The 19643-nt window shown below is 49.3% G+C and overlaps 1 protein-coding gene across 1 annotated transcript in view; it reads left to right on the top strand.

The window, feature by feature from the left end:
• Positions 1-4352, top strand: part of LOC140721549 (NACHT, LRR and PYD domains-containing protein 3-like) — a 72641-nt gene extending 68289 nt beyond the window's left edge. Inside the window, exons 11-13 of the mRNA XM_073036373.1 lie at positions 3347-3517; positions 3673-3840; positions 3991-4352. Of these exons, the coding sequence (XP_072892474.1) occupies positions 3347-3517; positions 3673-3840; positions 3991-4078 (427 nt within the window). The 3' untranslated portion in view covers positions 4079-4352. The remainder of the gene's footprint in view (positions 1-3346; positions 3518-3672; positions 3841-3990) is intronic.
• Positions 4353-19643: the final 15291 nt, after the last annotated feature.

Below are 19643 nucleotides of genomic sequence, written 5' to 3'. Positions count from 1 at the left end.
CACTGCATCTTCTTCCTTCCTTCATCAATGTGTTTAGTCACATCCTCAACAAAATCATTCAGACTCGTAAGGCACAACCTGCCTTTGACAAAGCCATGCTGACTATTCCTAATCATATTTTGCCTCTCCAGATGTTCATAAATCCTACCTCTCAGGATCTTCTCCATCAACTTACCAACCACTGAAGTAAGACCCACTGGTCTATAATTTCCTGGGCTAACCCGACTCCCTTTCTTGAATAAGTGAACGAGATTCGCAACCCTCCAATCCTCCGGAAACTCTCATGTCCTCATTGATGATGCAAAGATCATCGCCAGAGGCTCAGCAATCTCTTCCCTCGCTTCCAACAGTCGCCTGGTGTACACCTTTTCCGGTCGCGGTGACTTATCCAACTTGATGCTTTCCAAAAGCTCCACCACATATTTCTTAATATCTACGTTCTCAAGCTTTTCAGTCCACTGCAAGTCATCCCTACAATTGCCCAGATCTTTTTCCGTCATGAATACTGAAGCAAATAGTTCATTAAATATCTCCGCTATTTCCTCCGGTTCAATACGCTCTTTTCCATTGTCACACTTGATTCGTCCTATTCTGTCACGTCTTATCTCTTGCTCTTCACATACTTGCAGAATGCTTTAGGGTTTTCCTTAATCCTGTCCGCCAAGGCCTTCTCATGGCCCCTTCTAGCTCTCCTGATTTCATTCTTAAGCTCCTTCCTGCTAGCCTTATAATCTTCCAGATTCATATCACTACCTCGTTTTTGAACCTTTTGTAAGCTCTTCTTTTCTTCTTGACTAGATTTACAACAGCCTTTGTACATCACAGATCTTGTCCCCTACCATCCTTTCCATGTCTCATCGGAACATACCTTCTCAGAAGCCCACGCAAATATCCCCTGAACATTTTCTACATTTCTTCGGTACATTTCCCTGAACATCTGTTTCCAATTCATGCTTACAAGTTCCAACCTGATAGCCCCATAGTTCCCCTTACTCCAATTAAAGGTTTCCCTAACTTACCTGACCCATACCTCTTTAAAGGTGTGGTAAAAGAGACAAAATTGTGATCACTATCTCCAAAATGCTCTCCCACTGAGAGACCTGACACCTGACCAGGTTCATTTCCCAATAGCAGATCAAGTACAACCTCTCCTCTTGTAGGCTTATCTACATATTGTGTCAGAAAACCTTCCTGAACACACCTAACAAACTCCACTCCATCTAAACCCCTCACTCTAGGGAGATACCAATCAATATTTGGGAAATTAAAATCTCACACCTCAACAACCCTGTTATTAAAACTCCTTTCTAGAATCTGTCTCTCTATCTGCTCCTCGATGTCCCTGTTACTGTTGGGTGGTCTATACAAAACACCCAGTAGTGTTATTGACCCCTTCCTGTTCCTAACTTCCACCCAGAGATGCCGTAGTGTCCTCCTTTTCTGTAGCCATGACACTATCTCTGATCAACAGTGCCACGTCCCCACCTCTTTTGCCTCCCTCCCTGTCCTTTCTGAAACAATTAAATCCTGGCACTCGAAGTAACCATTCCTGCCCCTGCACCATCCTAGTCTCTGTAATGGCCACCACATCATATCTCCGAGAACTGATCCACGATCTAAGCTCATCCATTTTATTCATCATACCCCTTGCATTAAAATAGACACATCTCAAACCATCGGACTGAGTGCCTCCTTCTCTATCACCCGCGTATCCTCCCTTTCACACTGTCTCCAAATTCTCTCTATTTGTGAGCCAACCTCCCTCTCCTCCATCACATCAATTTGGTTCCCTCCCCCCAGCAATTCTTGTTTAAACTCTCCCCAGTAGCCTTAGCAAACCTTCCTGTCAGGATATTGGTCCCCCGGGAATTCAAGTGCAACCCGTCATTTTTGTACAGGTCACACCTGCTCCAAAAGAGGTCCTAATGATCCAGAGATCTGAATCCCTGCCTCCTGCTCCAATCCCTCAGCCACGCATTCATCCTCCACCTCATCCTAATCTTATTCTCACTGTCACGTGGCGCAGGCAGTAATTCCAAGATCACTACCTCTGAGGTCCTGCTTCTCAACTTCCTTCCTAACTCCCTGTAGTCTACTTTCAGGACCTCTTCCCTTTTCCTACCTATGTCACTGGTACCAATATGTACCATGACCTCTGGCTGTTCTCCCTCCCACTGCAGGATATCTTGGAAGTGATCAGAAACATCCCAGACCCTGGCACCTATGAGGCAAACTACCATCCGAGTTTCCTTCCTGCCACCACAGAATCATCTGCCTGACCCCCTGACTATAGTCCCCTATCTCTGCTGCCTTCCTCTTCCTTTCCCTGCCCTCCTGAGCCACAGGGCCAGACTCTGTGCCAGAGGCATTGACACTGATGCTCCCCAACCCATAGGCCACCCCCCTCCGGCAGTACTCGAACAGGAGTATTTATTGTAAAGGGGTACAGCCACAGGGGTACTCTCTAGTACCTGCTTCTTGCCCTTCCTTGTCCTGACTGTGACCCACTTCTTCAGTCTCCCGTGGCCCCGGTGTGACCACCTGCCTGTAACTCCTCTCTATCACCTCCTCACTCTCCCTGACCAGACGAAGGTCATCGAGCTGCATCTCCAGTTCCCTAACTCGGTCCCTAAGGAGCTGCAGCTCGACACACCGGGTGCAGATGTTGCCGTCTGGGAGGCTGGGAGTCTCCAGGATCTCCCACATCTGACACCGAGCACAGAAAACCAGCCTCACACACATACTCTCTGTCTGTATTGTAAACAGATAACCTACCTCGCCTCGACCCTTTATCGCCGAAGCCCCGTTGATCCAAAGCCTTCCTACTCCCATCTCCCGCTCCTCTGACACTCGCTCTGTAAATCTGTCTTCCTTTTAAACTCTTCTCACTCTTCTCACTGGCCGACTTGCGCAGTCGTGCTGAGGAAAATAATCAGTAATTGTGTTACTGAGAAACACTGGGGATTTGTACCGTCTCCTGTCTCCCTGTGTCCTTCACCCTCACTCTCTCTCATCTCCAGGCTGATCAATGTCGGTCTCACAGATTCTGGTGAAGAGGATCTCGTCTCCGCTCTCAGTACAAACCCATCACTGACAGAGCTGAACCTGAGTGGTAATAAACTGGGAGATTCAGGAGTGAAACTGGTGTCTGCGGCTCTGAGGAACCCGGAGTGTAAAATACAGAAACTGTGGTAAGTACCAGACTGTGGGAGATTGTGTTTACAGTCACTGGGTGTCTGACACTGAACATTAATGTGATCAGTAATTGTGTTACTGATAAACACTGGGGATTTGTACCGTCTCCTGTCTCTCTGTGTCCTTCACCCTCACTCTCTCTCATCTCCAGGCTGGACAATGTCGGTCTCACAGATTCTGGTGCCGAGGATCTCGCCTCCGCTCTCAGTACAAACCCATCACTGACGGATCTGAACCTGAGTGGTAATAAACTGGGGAATTCAGGAGTGAAACTGGTGTCTGCGGCTCTGAGGAACCCGGAGTGTAAAATACAGAAACTGTGGTAAGTACCAGACTGTGGGAGATTGTGTTTACAGTCACTGGGTGTCTGACACTGAACATTAATGTGATCAGTAATTGTGTTACTGATAAACACTGGGGATTTGTACCGTCTCCTGTCTCTCTGTGTCCTTCACCCTCACTCTCTCTCATCTCCAGGCTGAGGGGTGTCGGTCTCACAGATTCTGGGGCCGAGGATCTCGTCTCCGCTCTCAATACAAACCCATCACTGACGGATCTGAACCTGAGATTAAACTCGCTGACAGACCGATCTGTCCCCGGTCTCCGCCGCCTCATACTGACCCACCCGAGTCTGGGGTGGATCGGGTGAGTGTTTGTGTTAATGTTCAATGTGATAAAATATCAGCGGATCTGCGGGTTTTCTGGTGATATTTGTCTGTGAGTGTTGTTGAAACATTAACCCCGGTCCCCTGTTACTGACACTGTTGTGTGATCTGTTTATTTCATCTGTTTCAGGCTGGTGGGGAATCGGTTCAGTTGGACCGGGTGGAAGGAACTGAGATCTCTGCAGGAACTCAAACCCGAACTGAGAGTGGATCTGTGAACATCTGAATGTGTGAACATCCCCGCCCGCGGGATGGGGACATTTGACCGACTCCCCGCCCTCCCCTTTAACTCCCGCCCTTACCTTTAATGGCCGCGCGCCGGGGCTGATTCCCAACGGTTTTAACGGAACCGGCTCGGGTCTCGCGCTGTGTCCGTCGCTCGGAGCGGTCCCGCAGTGACGTGTTTCCGCCTGTTGTCCGGCAGGGCAGCTTCCGCCGGATGTGCCTGTTCGAGACTCCCACGTGACACCCCGGGGAATTACCCGGACAGGAAGAACCCGGGGGTCCGGGGCTCAGTCTGGGAAACCGGTATCCCGGGGTGGGGGGGATTATCCCGGGAGAGAATCCTTTTGCTCCCTTTGCTGAGGACGGTGCATTCGGCAGTCTGGCCGATATAATGATGTTAAATTGACAAATACCTGGACATTAACCCTGGATCTGCAGCGACCTCGGACACGGCCCTGAAGTGTGATTTTATAATCATCGGTTCCCCGATGCAGAGTGACGGTGAGAAACGGGACTGATTATTCAACCTGTCACTTGTTGTCGCCGGACAGTTAATTGTGTGTGACTGTGAGTGAGTCGGGAGCAGCTTATTTATTCCCGCAGGTCAGCAGCTCACACATTGTTTAATTTACATTTGTCATGATGAAATCAATAAACCGCTGTAACTTCCTGTCCTGGTGCCGGACTCGAGTTTTATTTGAGGTTTCTGCTGCCCCCCGCACCCTGTGCACTGCAACAGTGGGTCGGAGCTCCTCACACTGACACAGTAGCGTCTCAGCTCCAGGCTGAGGGAGGTCGGACTGGCAGAGTGTGGGTGCCCGGGATCTCATCTCCACCGAACTCCCATTCTGGCTATCTGCCCCCCGATTGAAAATGGTGAATAGGGAGGGAACGACAGAAGGATTTAGAATGATCACTGAGGAGGGAGTGAAAGGTTGACTGAAAATGGTCTCCGGGGAGAAAGTGATGGGCTGAGTGACAATGGGCGCCAGGGAGGGGGCGATGGGCGGAATTAAGATGGCCGTGGTTACCTTGTTTCTCATGGCCGGCAGGGAGGGAGTGATACACTGACAAGAGAGTGGGAGTGACAGGCGGAGTTAAAATGACGAACAGGGTGGGGATTGTGCACTGACTGAAAATTATCACGGGGTGTGGGGAGTTACCTGCTGATTAAAATAGGATTCTGCATTAAAGCCAGAATATAAAATTATTACCGGGGCAGAGTTTTGCGCCGAGATAACATTGTCACCAGGGAGGGGGTGACGTACGCATTGAAAATGATCACCAGGGAGGGAGAGATGCACCGGGAAAAATGGCCGAAATGGAGACAGTGGCACATTGAGAAGAGAGAGGGGGTAATGGGTCGATGTAAAATGATCTAATGGAAGAGAGTGACGCTCTGACATAAAATAGCCGTTGTTTCGCTTAAAATGTCTGACGGGGCAGTTTAGGGTTCGTGATACCTTGTTTAACGTGAGCGCCGGGAAGGGAGGGGGTGAGACTCCGATTGAAAATGACCTCCACCATCGTTTATTCTGTTGAGACAAAGGGAGAGATGTATTGACTGAAGGAGACCCCGCTCGGCCGGGTTGAAACGGGACCAAGGAGGGAGAGATGTGGTGACTGAAGGAGACCCCGTTCGGCCGGGTTGAAACGGGACCAAGGAGGGAGAGATGTGGTGACTGAAGGAGACCCCGTTCGGCCGGGTTGAAACGGGACCAAGGAGGGAGAGATGTGGTGACTGAAGGAGACCCCGATCGGCCGGGTTGAAACGGGACCAAGGAGGGAGAGATGTGGTGACTGAAGGAGACCCCGTTCGGCCGGGTTGAAACGGGACCAAGGAGGGAGAGATGTGGTGTCTGAAGGAGACCCCGTTCGGCCGGGTGGAAACGGGACCAAGGAGGGAGAGATGTGGTGACTGAAGGAGACCCCGTTCGGCCGGGTTGAAACGGGACCAAGGAGGGAGAGATGTGGTGACTGAAGGAGACCCCGTTCGGCCGGGTTGAAACGGGACCAAGGAGGGAGAGATGTGGTGACTGAAGGAGACCCCGTTCGGCCGGGTTGAAACGGGACCAAGGAGGGAGAGATGTGGTGACTGAAGGAGACCCCGTTCGGCCGGGTTGAAACGGGACCAAGGAGGGAGCGACGCCTCGGTTAAAGTGAGCGGCAGAGAAGGAGTGAAGGACACGTTGACTTCAAATGGCCGACGCTTCACTTGAAATGGCCGCTGGGGAGGGAGTGACGGCTTTGGTAGAAGTGAGCACAAGAGAGGGAGGGACGCGCTGATTTAAAATGGGCGAATCCTTGGTTAATGTGGCCGCCAGGGATGGAGTGAGACACTGACTTACAATAGCCACTGTCACACTCAGAATCTATGGCGAAGGAACATGCGGTGCCCATGGATACAATCCCGGGATCGAGTGTGTTATTAATTGTAATAACAGTATTTTAATTTGTGTTTTATATAGTCTTGCGTTTTGTATATATGTTCTAATTCTAATGATTCTGTCATTGAATAAACTAATGTATATATCTCAGATATTCACACATACACATATACATGTGGGTTTTGGGGAGGAGGGGTGAGGGGTTTGGGAGGAAGAGGAGTGACGGGACGAGGAGTGGACTGATGAGACGGTGAGTGTGGCGAAGTCACTGACTCAATAGGGGACGGAAAGGGGAGGGGCGAAAGTTCCTGTCACAAACTGGTGACCGACATGGAGAAGATAAAGACGGGGTGAGGAGAAGTGAAACGACAGGAAGGGAGCGGGAGTGATGGGACGGGGAGGGAGGGGATGTAATGGGATGGGGAGGGAGGGGATGTAATGGGACGGGAGGGAGTGGTCTGATTGGACAGGTTGTGGAGGAATAGGATGGGGAGTGTGGGTGGAATGACTTTTTCAATAGTGGAGGATGAATGGATGGTGATATTTCCTTCGCAAATAAAACGAGCTGCAAGAAAGGGGGTATGCTTGGAGGAAAGGTGGAGCGGGGGCTTCGGGGTCGCGGTCAAGGCTGATGGGACGGAGAGTTGAGTGTCGCAACAGAAGGAGAGGGGAGCGACTCACTCAACGACGGAGGGACGGGAACCTGAGGGGGAGCGAAATTTCCCCATCAGAAAATGTTCACCACCCAGGATGTGGTGGATGGCGGGAGAACGCGCAAGAGGCCAGTGAGGGTAAAGTGTGTCAGGAGTGACGGGGTGAGTAGGAGAGTGACTCACTGGGTAACAGAGAGAGAGAGGGCGACGAGGAGAGGCGAAGATTGGCATCGCAAAATGGCAGCCAACCAGCATAAGATGCAGAGCATCGAGGTGGCGGGGAGAGGAAAGCGAGGGGGAGGAGGGAAGGGGTTTGCGAGTGAGGGGATAGGAAAGGGTTTGACAAGATGGTGAGTGTCAGGAAGTGACACACTTCGTGGTGGGGGAGGTGGGAGGGAGGATCTCACAGTGTCACAGAATGGCTGCCGGCAGAAGGTTAAAAGGAGAGTCGGGAGAGCGAGGAGGGACGGAAAGGAGAGGAGGGATGAGGAGATGAGATTGAATAAACAGGGAGGGAAGTGAGTGAAAGGTGAGGAAAAGGGTGTGCCCCATTCTATGATGCTGGGAGAGCGGTTGCCAATGGTAACCATCACAAAATGGCCGCCGACCAGGGTGAGATGGGCGGTGATAGAGGGGAGAGCGAGTGGACAGAGCGCGGAGTGTTTCACGAGTGACGGGAGCCGAGGGTGGGAGAGGGCGGCTCGTAACAAGGGAGCTGGAACTGAGGCTTTCCCACGGGGAGGAATGTGACTGGTACCGCTACCCTCCTTCCCCCTCCGTCTCCAAAATCCCGCCCTGATATTTCTTTCGGGCTGAGCGTAGAGTAGGGGGACGTGTCGTCACTGGGGCCCGTCAAAGGCAGGAGTGGGCGCCGGCTTGCCGGAGAAGATGGAGGCGAGGTCTGGCGGTGCGCACTGGGTGGTGTGGACCACCACCATTTTCTGCGGGGGAGGGAGAGGGAGGGGTCAGATTGAGGAGGGGAGGGGGAGAAAGGTGAGGGGATGAGTCCCAACACCCACACGCTCAGCCTCTCTCTCCCTCAGTCACTTCCCTCCCTCCGGGTCCCGTCTTCTCTCTCCATCTCTTCTTCCAACCCTATCCTCCTCTCTCCACCCCTCTCCCCACCCTTTTATCCCTTTTCTGCCCCATCTCTCTGAACTGTCTAGTCCATCAGCAATAACAGGAACGATTCTCTAATTCCCTATAAAGTATGAAATTACAAGTATTATCTCGGATAAATTCCCCCGAGGAAAAGACAGTGATGTGCGAGTTTGCATTTGAACAATCGTTGTCAGACGAAAAATACAGATGTTGGCAATAAATTATTCCATTTTAGGGTAGCTGGCAATCAGATGTGCGGTACCGGACAGACGGATATCAGATGAAATTCTTTACCGCTCGTGAATGGCGAATCATTGGATTCCGATAGCAGTGAATCTGAGGTTAACAGTAACTCAACCTTACCCGTGATGGGTAGACGAGGGCGATTAAGTTGGGGTTTCCTGACTGCGAATCATAATGTTTATGTCATTCGTTTCTCTTTCTCCAGTGAATTTAGTGGCGATTGTGATCCTGTCCCGGGGAAGGTGCGGCCTCTCCTTCTGCACCACGCGGTACCTGGTGGCCATGGCAGCGGTGGATCTACTGGTCATTATCACTGAGGCAACACGAGTGAATCTGCAGATGCTGGAAATAAATAAAAACACAAAATGCTGGCAGAACTCAGCAGGCCAGACAGCATCTATGGGAGGAAGCATCCTGATGAAGGGTTTCGGCCCGAAACGTAGTTACTTCCTCCTCCATAGCATTCTGCTAGCATTTTGTGTTTTTAATTATCACTGAGGTCGTTTTATATCAACTCAATTATCATTATTTTCCCGTTTGTTTCCTGAACGTCCCCTCTGTGTGCACTGTTCTCCGTGTCCTGTCCCGCATTGCCGTGAACTGTTCCGTCTGGTTCACCGTCACTTTCACCTTCGATCGGTTTGTTGCCATTTGCTGTCAGAAACTGAAAAGGAGAACGGCGGCCGTTGTTCTAGCGCCATCTAGCGGTCTGTTCTGTCTGAAAAACGGCCCACTCTACTTCACTTACAGAGAGATCATTCACAATGGACCATGGTTCCGTTATCCGAAGCCAAGTTACTTCACTGAACCGGCGTGGGTGGCGTATGACTGGTTTGATATCGTTTTAACTCCGTTCCTCCCATTCGGCGTAATTCTGCTGCTCAACGCTCTGACAATCAGGCACATTTTAGTGGCCAGTCGGGTCCGTAGGGGGCTAAGGGGTCAGAGCAAGGGGGGAAACAGCAGTGACCCGGAGATGGAGAGCCGGAAGAGGTCTGTGGATTTACTCCTCACCCTCTCCGGCAGCTTCATCCTCCTGTGGATGACGAAAGTTGCAGAATTTATCTCCAACTATCATCACCGGGATAGGAACACAGGGGAATGACTCGGAAATTATTTCCGCCTGTGCCGGATATTTGCTAAGGAATTTCAGCTGCTGCACGAACATATTCATTTACGACGCCACTCAGTCCAGATTCCGAGAGCAGATGAAAAGCGCGGTGAAATATCCGTTCATTTCAGTACTCCGGTTCATTAACAGAGCAACCCCCTAACGAAGCACAAACCTGCTCACAGTCAGACTCGTGACGCTGTATATCCATCTCCCATCGAGTTCTCATTCCCCAGGTCAATGTGTCGGGTGAATGACGTCATCCTGCAATCTCCGGGTATGAGCAGTAATGTCACCCCTCCTCCCCTTTTCCTCCCTCTCTATCCCTTTTAAAGCACTGAAATCCAGGAATATTGAGAATCCATTCCTGCACTGGTGCCAGCCAAGTCTCCGTAATGGCCCCTACATCATAATTCCATGAATGTATCCAAGCTCTCAGTTCATCACCTTTGTTCCTGATGCTTTTTGCATTGAAATACACACACTTTACCCCTTCTACCTTACTACCTTTACACCCTTTATTCTGCTTCTCTTTCCTCAAAGCCTCTCTATATGGTAGATCTGGCTTTACTCCATGCACTTCTTTCACTGCTCTATCGCTCCGGGTCCCATCCCCCTTACAAATTAGTTTAGAGACTGAGGGAGGAGCAGTGCCTCCAATCGCCTTTATACAGGGGTATGTGGGAGGAGCCACAGGAGCAGTCAGCAGAGGGGCGTGTCCAGACAGGTATACATAGTTTACCGCAGGCACTGACTTACAATGGCCACTGTCACACACAGAATCTATGGCGAAGGAACATGCGGTGCCCATGGATACAATCCCGGGATCGAGTGTGTTATTGATTGTAATAACAGTATTTTAATTTGTGTTTTATATCGTCTTTGCGTATTTTATATATGTTTTAATTCTAATGATGTTGTGATTGAATAAACTAATGTATATATCTCAGATATTCACACATGCACATATACATGTGGGTTTTGGGGAGGAGGGGTGAGGGGTTTGGGAGGAAGAGGAGTGATGGGACGAGGAGTGGACTGATGAGACGGTGAGCGTGGCGAAGTCACTGACTCAATAGGGGACGGAAAGGGGAGGGGTGGAAGTTCCTGTCACAAACTGGTGGCCGACATGGAGAAGATAAAGACGGGGTGAGGAGGAGTGAAACAACGGGAAGGGAGCGGGAGTGATGGGAGGGGGAGGGAGGGGAAGTGATGGGATGGGAAGGGAGGGGGTGTAATGGGACGGGAGGGAGTGGTCTGATTGGGCAGGGAGGGGAGGAACAGAATGGGTAGGGTGGGAGTGTGACGTTTTCAATAGTGGAGGAACGATGGGTGGCGACATTTCCTTCGCAAGTAAGACGAGCTGCAAGAAAGGTGTGGACGAGGGAAAGGGGGAGCAAGAAGTCGCGACGCGGTCAGGGCTGATGGGCCGGAGAGTGGAATGTCTCAACGGAGGGAGAGGGGAGCGACTGACTCAACGGCGGGGGGGGGGGGAAGCGAAATTTCCCATCAGAAAATGTTCACCACCCAGGATGTGGTGGATGGCGGGAGAAAGGGCGAGGGGTCAGAGAGGGTCAGAAGTGATTGGGTGAATAGGGGAGGGACTCGCTGGGTAACAGAGAGACGGAAGGCGATGAGGGGAAGCGAAAATTGGTATCGCAAAATGGCCGCCAACCAGCATAAGGTGCCGAGCATCGAGGTGGTGAGGGGAGGGAAGGGGTTTGCGAATAATGGGAGAGGAGGTAGGGTGAAAAGATGATGAGTGTGAAGAAGTGACACTTCGTGGTGGAGGAAGTGGGAGGGAGGGTCACGCCCTGTCACAAAATGGCTGTCGGCAGAAGGTTAAATGGAGAGATGTGAGAGCGAACGCTGAGGGGAAGGAGAGGAGGGATGAGGAGTTGAGATTGGATAAACAGGGAGGGAAGTGAGTGGAAGGTGAGGAAAACGGTGTGACTATTTCTACGATGCTGGGAGAGCGGTTGTCAATGGTAACCATCAGAAAATGGCCGCCAGCCAGGGTGAGATGGGCGGTGATGGAAGGGAGGGCGAGGGAACAGAGAGCGGAAATTTTCAGGAGTGACGGGATGGCGAGGATGGGAAAGGGTGACTCGTAAACCGGGAGCTGTAACTGGGGGGTCACCAGGGGAGGAATGTAGCTAGGGGTAGAGATTGGCACCCTTACCCCCTCCCCGTCTACAAAATCCCGCCTGAGGGACCACACCCCTTGCCGTCCTCTCCCACCGTCCGCACTCCTAACGGGACTCCCTGTCCCCATCACTCTCTCTCTCTCATCTGCGATTTCTCTCCCTCTCCTACTGGTCTATCTCCCGTCTTGAACTCACCCTCTCCCTCACTGGCCTTTCTCCTCGTCTCACTCTCTTCTCTCCACAATCGTTCTCTCTCCAACAGTCTCTCTCAAAGTTAAAACCAAATTTATCATGAAAGTAGATTTATGTCACCATATACAGCTCCGACATTATTTTTTCTTGCATGCAAACCCAGAAAACCGACATAAAATAATAACCATAATAGAATCAATGAAATATATCTGCTGATGGTAATTAGACAGGGTTTTCTTCCTCCAGGGTCCTTCTCAACTGCCCCCTTACCCCCGTCTGTCTGCCTCAGACCCTCTCTCTCCCTCTCCAGACTCTCCTCACCCCGTCTGTCTGTCTCAGACTCTCTCTCCCTCTCCAGACTCTCCTCACCCCGTCTGTCTGTCTCAGACTCTCTCTCTCCCTCTCCAGACTCTCCTCACCCCGTCTGTCTGTCTCAGACTCTCAGACCCACTCCAGACTCTCTACCCCAGAGCTCTTTCTCTCCCGTCTCTTTCTCTGTCTCTCTCTCTCTGTCTGTCTCTCTGTCTTTCTGTCTCTGTCTCTCTCTTCCTTTCTCTCTCTCTCTTTCTCTGTCTCTCTCTCTATCTCTGTCTCTCTCTGTCTATCTCTCTTTCTGTCTCTGTCTCTCTCTCATTCTCTCTCCCTTTCTCTCTCTATGTGTCTCACTCACTCTCTCTGATTCGCTCTCACTCTCTTTCTGTCTCTCTCTCTGTCTGTCTGTCTCTCTTATTTCTCTCTCTCTTATTTCTCTCTCTCTCATTCCCTCTCTGTTCTCTCTCCCGTTCTCTCTCTGTCTCTCTTTCTGATTCTCTCTCTCACTCTTTCTGTCTCTGTCTCTCTGTCTGTCTCTCATTCTCTCTCTCTTTCTCTCTCACTGTCTCATTCACATCTCTGTCTCTCTCTCATTCTCTCTTTCGCTCTCTCTCTCTCTCTCATTCTCTTCCTCTCTCTTTCTCTCTCCTCTCTCTCTGTCTCACTCTCTGTCTCTTTTTTTCTCCCCCGATCCCAGACATACAGACAAATACGGGAGAGAGACAGAAAAAAAACAGAAAACAAACCCGAGAGGGAAAGTGTAAGTCGGAGGGAGCAATGAGTAAGACCGAGAAAGGGAGAGAGAGAGAGAGAGAGAGAGAGAGAGAGAGAGAGAGAGAGAGAGAGAGAGAGAGAGAGAGAGAGAGAGGGGGGGGGGGCGAGAGAGAGAAAGACAGAGAGAGGGAGACAGAGAGAGACCGAGCAGAGAGTGAGATTAAAGAAAGTGTGATAGTTAAAGAGAGAGAGGGAGAGACACAGTGAATGTCAGGATCAGTGTCAATCGGAGACGGGATGTGATCAGAACAGCGACGCGTGGAAGGCTCCATTCAGAGTTGCGGAAAGTTGCACCGAAGCTCGGAGACAGGAGGAACTGGCGAACGGGGCGAGAATGAGGAACCTCAGACCCTTTCCCTTGTGATGCTCTGGTTACTCTCCCGCACCAAAATCTCTCCTCTGTCCACACGCCTCAACTCCTCCATCTCCCCCCCCCCCACCATCCTCCCCACCCGTCACCATCCTCACACAGCAGTATGTCAGTAAATCTCCAGAATTACTAACCACCATTAGAATAGTCGGGAAGTTCTGAGCAATTGAGAAATGAGTGTGCCCGTACCCCTAGTTTTATCAGCTTGACACGAGAAAAACAAAATAATACATATTATTTTCTGAACCGCAGCAAGCAGGCAGCGGAGTAAGTCGCCGTTTTTTCGGGAAAAAGTTTAGATTATTTTTCAAACTACTTGGGATAAAAGAGGCACGACTGCGCAGGCGCGTGACCTCAGAGCGCGGAAGATTTAAAAAGAACACCGCCATTTCCAGCGGCAGCGGCGTGAGCGGGTACAGAGTGATAGGGCTTCGGCTCAACGGGCTTAGGCAGAAACGGGAAGAGGCTTCCTGCGACCGTTGAGTCTTACAGTTAAGTGGTAGGATACAGGTTTATTTATTTAGAGCTAACAGTAGCATTAGAAGTTTGCATTTAGGATTAGTGTTGTGCCTGGAGTGCCAGATGTGGGGACCTTGGGAGACTCCCAGACTCCCCCAGGAATACATCTGCTCCAGATGCAATGAGATGAAGCTCTTTAGGGATCATGTGAGGGATCTGGAGCAACAACTTGATGACCTTCAGTTAATTACAGAAAGTGAGGAGGTGATCGATAGCACCTATGGAGAGATCGTGGACAGCACCTCTGTGACAGTCCCCCTCAGGAATCGATGTATAGTTTTAGATACTGTTGGAGAGGTTGACCTGACAGAGGAAGACCACAACGAACGGTACTCTGGCACTCTGCCCAGTGCCGTGATCAAGAGAGCAAGGAGAAATGCCGTCGTTATAGGGGATTCCATCCTAAGAGGAACAGACAAGAGATTCTGCGAGCTGGTCGAGGATACCCGAATGGTGTGTTGCCTCCCTGGTGCCAGGGTACGGGATGTCTCGGATCGGGTCCAGAGTATTCTGAGGAGAGAGGGCGAGCCACCCGAAGTACATGTTGGTACCAATGACATAGACAGGAAGATTACTGGGAGTTAGGAAGAAAATTGAAATGCCGGACCTCCAGAGTAATAATCTCAGGATTACGGTCTGAGCCACACGCTAATGAAGGTAAGAATAGCAGAATTAAGCAGATGAATGTGTGGCTAAGTAACTGGTGCAGGGGACAGGGCTTCAAATTCTTAGATCACTGGGATTTATTTTGGGGGAGGCATGACTTATACAGAAACGATGGGTTACACCTGAACTCAAAGGGTACTAATATCCTGGCGGGGTTGTTCAATATTGCTGTTAGGGAGGGTTTAAACTAAGTTGGCAAGGGGAAGGAAACCAGGGTGTTAGGGTCGAGGAAGAGGAAAATAGAAATAAGTCAAGGATACTGTGCAGCAAAGATGGCAAGAAGGACAGGCAGTGAATAGACAGAATAATTTGCTGTGCAATAGAAGTATAGCAAAATCAGTAACAGATACTGATCTAAGTGTACTATACTTAAATGCCCGCAGCATTAGAAATAAAGTGGATGACCTTGATGTACAACTACAGGTTAAAAGATATTACAGAGTGGCCATCACTGAGTCATGACTGAATGATGGATGTGATTGGGAGTTGAATGTTCAAGGATACACAGTGTATAGGAAAGATAGGAAGGTAGGTAAAGGGGGTGGCGTGGCCCTGATGGTAAGCAACGATATCAAATCACTAGAAAGAAGGGACATAGGATCAGCAGAGGTAGGATCCTTATGGGTCGAGTTATTAAATGGCAAGGGTAAAAAGACACTAATAGCAGTTATATACAGGCCTCCAAACAGCAGCCGGGATATGGACTACAAGTTACAGCTGGAAATAGAAACAGCGTGCCAGAAAGAAAATGTCAAGATAATTATGGGGGATTTTAATATGGAAGTGGATTGGGAAAGTCAGGAAGATACTGGATCTCAGGAGAGGGAGTTTGTAGAATGCCTACGGGATGGCTTTCTGGAGCAGCTTGTCCATAAGCCCACCAGGTATCAGCTGTTTTGGATTGGGTGCTGTGTAATGAGACTGAGGTGATTAGGGAGCTAGAGGTAATGGAAGTAGTGATCATAATATGATCGAGTTCAGTTTCAAATCTGAAAAGGAGAAGCTGGTATCAGGTGTATCAATATTTCAGTGGACAAAGGAAATTACAGTGGTATGAGAGAGGAACTGGCCCAAGCTGATTGGAAAAGTAAGCTAAATGGAGGGACGGTAGAGCAGAATTGAACGAAATTCCTACAAGAAATAAGGAGAGTGCAGGAAAAATATATTCCAAGAAAAAATAAAATCATAAAAGGAAAAACGACACAAACGTGGCTAACGAGAGAAGTTAAGGCTAAAATAAAAGCAAAAGTACAAGGAAGCAAAAATTAGAGGGTAAACTGAAGATTGGACAAATTTTAAAAAATTACAGAAGGAAACTAAGAAAGTCATTAGGAAAGAAAAGATGAATTATGAAAGGAAATTGGCATAACATAAAAAAGAACACTAAGAGTTTTTTAAAAAAATATGAAGAGTAAAAGAGTGACACAGGTAGATATAGGACCTATCGAAAAGGATGCTGGAGAAATTATAATGGGTAACAAAGAGATGGCAGAGGAACTAAATGAGTATTTTGCATCAGTCTTCACGGTGGAAGACATTAGCAACATACCTGATAGCCAGAGGTCTCAGGGAATAGAACTAGGTACAGTCAAGATTACCAGAGAGAAAGTGCTTGAGAAGGTAAATGGACTAAGGATAGATGAGTCTCCCAGACCGGATGAAGTGCATCCTCGGATTCTGAAGGAGTGGGGAGATTGTGGAGGCATTGGAAATAATCTTCCAGGAATCAGTAGACTCTGGCACGGTCCCGGAGGACTGGAAGGTCGCAAATGTAGTTCCGTTGTTTAAGAAAGGGGGGGGAGGCAGCAAACAGAAAATTCCAGACCTATTAGTCTGACATCGGTAGTTGGAAAGTTATTGGAGTCGATCCTCAAGGACGAGGTTATGAAATACCTTGAGGTGCGTGACAAAATAGGCCCAAGCCAGCATGGTTTCATGAAGGGAAGATCCTGCCTCACCAACCTATTGGAATTTTTTGAGGTAATCTCAAATAAGATTAACAAGGGAGAGGCTGTGGATGTTGTGTATTTGGATTTTAAAAAGGCCTTTGATAAGGTGCCGCATAAGAGGCTGCTTAATAAGATGAGGGTCTATGGAATTACAGAAAGGATATTGGAATGGGTGAAGCATTGGCTGATCGGCAGAAAGAAAAGAGTGGGAATACAGGGATCCTATTCTGATTGGTTGCCGGTTACCAGTGGTGTTCCACAGGGGTCGGTGTTGGGGCCTCTTATCTTTACACTGTAGATCGATGATTTAGATTATGGATTAAATGGTTTTGTGGCTAACTTTGCGGATGACACCAAGATAGGTGGAGGAGCAGGAAGCGTTGAGGAAACAGAAAGGTTGCAGAGAGACTTGGTCAGTTTAGGAGAGTGGGCAAAAAAATAGCAGATGAGATACAATGTCAAGAAATGTACGGTTGTACGGGGATAAAATTCAAAAATCTGAAGTATAAAGAGTCTTGGGAGTCTTAGTGCAGGATACCGTAAAGGTTAACCACCAGGGTGGATCGGCAGTAAAGAAAGCGAATGCTATGTTGACATTCATTTCAAAAGGAATAGTGTATAAGAGTAAGGAGGTGTTAATGAGGCTCTGTGGGGCACTGGTGAAACCCCATTTGGAAAACAGTGTGCAGTTTTGGGCCCACTATCTTAGAAAGGATCTGCTGATGTTGGAGAGAGTTCAGAGAAGATTCACTAGGATGACACCTGGAATGCAGGGACTAACATATGAGGTGCGTTTGACAGCTCTTGGATTGTATTCATTAGAGTATAGAAGAATGAGAGGGGATCTCATAGAAACATTTTGAATGTTGAAAGGGTTGGACGGAACAGATGTGGAAAGGCTGTTTCCCTTGGTGGGTGAGTCCAGGACAAAAGGTCACAGTCTTAGAATTAGAGGGTACCCGTTTAAAACAGAGATGAGGAGAACGTTTTTTAGCCAGAGGGTCGTGGATTTATGGAATTCGTTGCCACATACAGCTGTGGAGGCCAAATCATTGAGGGTGGTTAAGGAGGAGATTGATAGGTATCTAATTAGTCAGGGTATCAAGGGATATGGGGAAAAGCCGGAAATTGGAACTAGATGGGAGAATAGTTTAGCTCATGGTAGAGTGGTGGAGCAGACTCGATGGGCCGAATTGCCTACTTCTACTCCTTTGTCTTGTGATCCTGTGAGGAGCTGGATGACCCCTGGATCATTCTGGAGACTGGCAGTTTATAGATAGTAGCTTCCGGGAGGTAGTTACACCTAAGGATCAGGGCACAGGTAACTGGGTTACCGTAAGGCGAGGGAAGGGGAAAGGGCAGGTAGTGCAGGGTTCCCCTGTGGCCATTCCCCTCCAAAACAGATATACTGATTTGGATACTGTTGGGGGGGGGGGGGGGGGGGATGGCTTACCTGGGACAAGCTGCGGCAGCCGGATCTCTGGCACTGAGTCTGGTTCTGCAGTGCAGAAGGGAGGGAGGAAGAAGAAGAGCGCGGTAGTGATAGGGGACACCGTAGTCAGGGGTGCATACAGGAGGTTCTGTATTCGTGACAGAGACTCCGGGATGGTTTGTTGCCTCCCGGGTGCCAGGGTCAGGGATGTCTCTGATCGCGTGCACCGCATTCTGAAGGGGGAGGGTGATCAGACAGATTTTGTGGTACACATCGGTACCAGTGACACAGGTAGAAAGAGTCAGGAGGTCCTGAAGAGTGAGTACAGAGAGCTTGGTAGGAAGTTAAAAAACAGGACCTCAAGGGTAGTAATCTCCGGATTGCTTCCTGTGCTACGTGCCAGTGAGGGTAAGAGTAGCATGCTGTGGCAGATGAAAACGTGGCTGAAAAACTGGTGTAGGGGGCAGGGTTTCAGATTTCTAGATCATTGGGACCTCTTCTGGGGCAGGTGGGACCTGTACAAAAGAGACGGGTTACACCTGAACTACAAGGGGACCAATATGCTTGCAGGGAGGTTTGCTAGTGTTATTGGGGAGGGTTTAAACTGGATTTGCAGGGGGATGGGAACCAGAGTACCAGAGTAGATAGTGGAACGGAGGTAAATATACACGATGTTAGTAGTTCATGCAAAGTTTCAAAAAGTAAGGTTGTGTGTGGTGGTATTAATCTTCTGGTGGTGGTATCAATCTTCCGAGGTGCGTATATTTCAATGCGAGGAGTATTGTGGGAAAGGCAGACGAGTTGAGGGCCTGGATTGACACGTGGAATTATGACATCATAGCCATTACTGAAACTGGGCTACAGGAGGGGCAGGACTGGCAGCTCAATGTTCCAGGGTTCCAATGTTTCAGACGTGGTAGAGGCAGAGGGATGAATTGTGGGGGGGGGGGGTGGCTTTGCTAGTCAGGGAAAATATTACAGCATTGCTACGGCAGGACAGATTAGAGGGCTTATCTACAGAGGCCATATGGGTGGAGCGGAGAAACAGAAAAGGTATGACCACTTTAATAGGGTTGTATTACAGACCACCTAATATCAGCGAGAATTGGAGGAGCAAATCTGCAGAGAGATAACAGACAACTGCAGGAGACAGAAAGTTGTGATTGTAGGGGAATTTAATTTTCCACACATTGATTGGAATTCCCATACTGTTAAAGGTCTAGATGGGTTAGAGTTTGTGAAATGTGTTCAGGAAAGTTTTCTAAATCAATATATAGATGTACCAACTAGGAAGAATGCAATATGAGATCTCCTATTAGGAAACGAGTTAGGACAGGTGACGGAAGTGTGTGTAGGGGAACACTTTGGTTCCAGTGATCATAACGTCATTAGTTTCAACTTGATCATGGATAAAGATAGATTTTTGGGGGGAGGGGGTGCAGTGCTTAGGCGCGGCACTCTCACGGCCTGGGCGCCTCCACGTTGGCGACCCCTGGAGATTGGGGATGTTATGCCCCATGAGCTAAGATCCAGGCCAACCCTGGTGTGGGTTAACCTCCCACACCGGGCGTATCTCGGGTTCTGTCACTTAAAAATAATGAAGACTCAGGGGCCTCTGCCCCAGAGCATAACCCGAGACCCGGGGGCATTTCTAATCTTGTATGTCCCGATTGCGGCCGGGCCTACCGGCAACTGGAATGTG

The sequence above is a fragment of the Hemitrygon akajei genome, unplaced genomic scaffold, assembly GCF_048418815.1.
Source record: "Hemitrygon akajei unplaced genomic scaffold, sHemAka1.3 Scf000057, whole genome shotgun sequence".
Lineage (NCBI taxonomy): Eukaryota > Metazoa > Chordata > Chondrichthyes > Myliobatiformes > Dasyatidae > Hemitrygon > Hemitrygon akajei.
The sequence above is the reverse complement of the archived record's forward strand: the minus strand, read 5'-3'. Positions and strand labels throughout refer to the sequence as shown.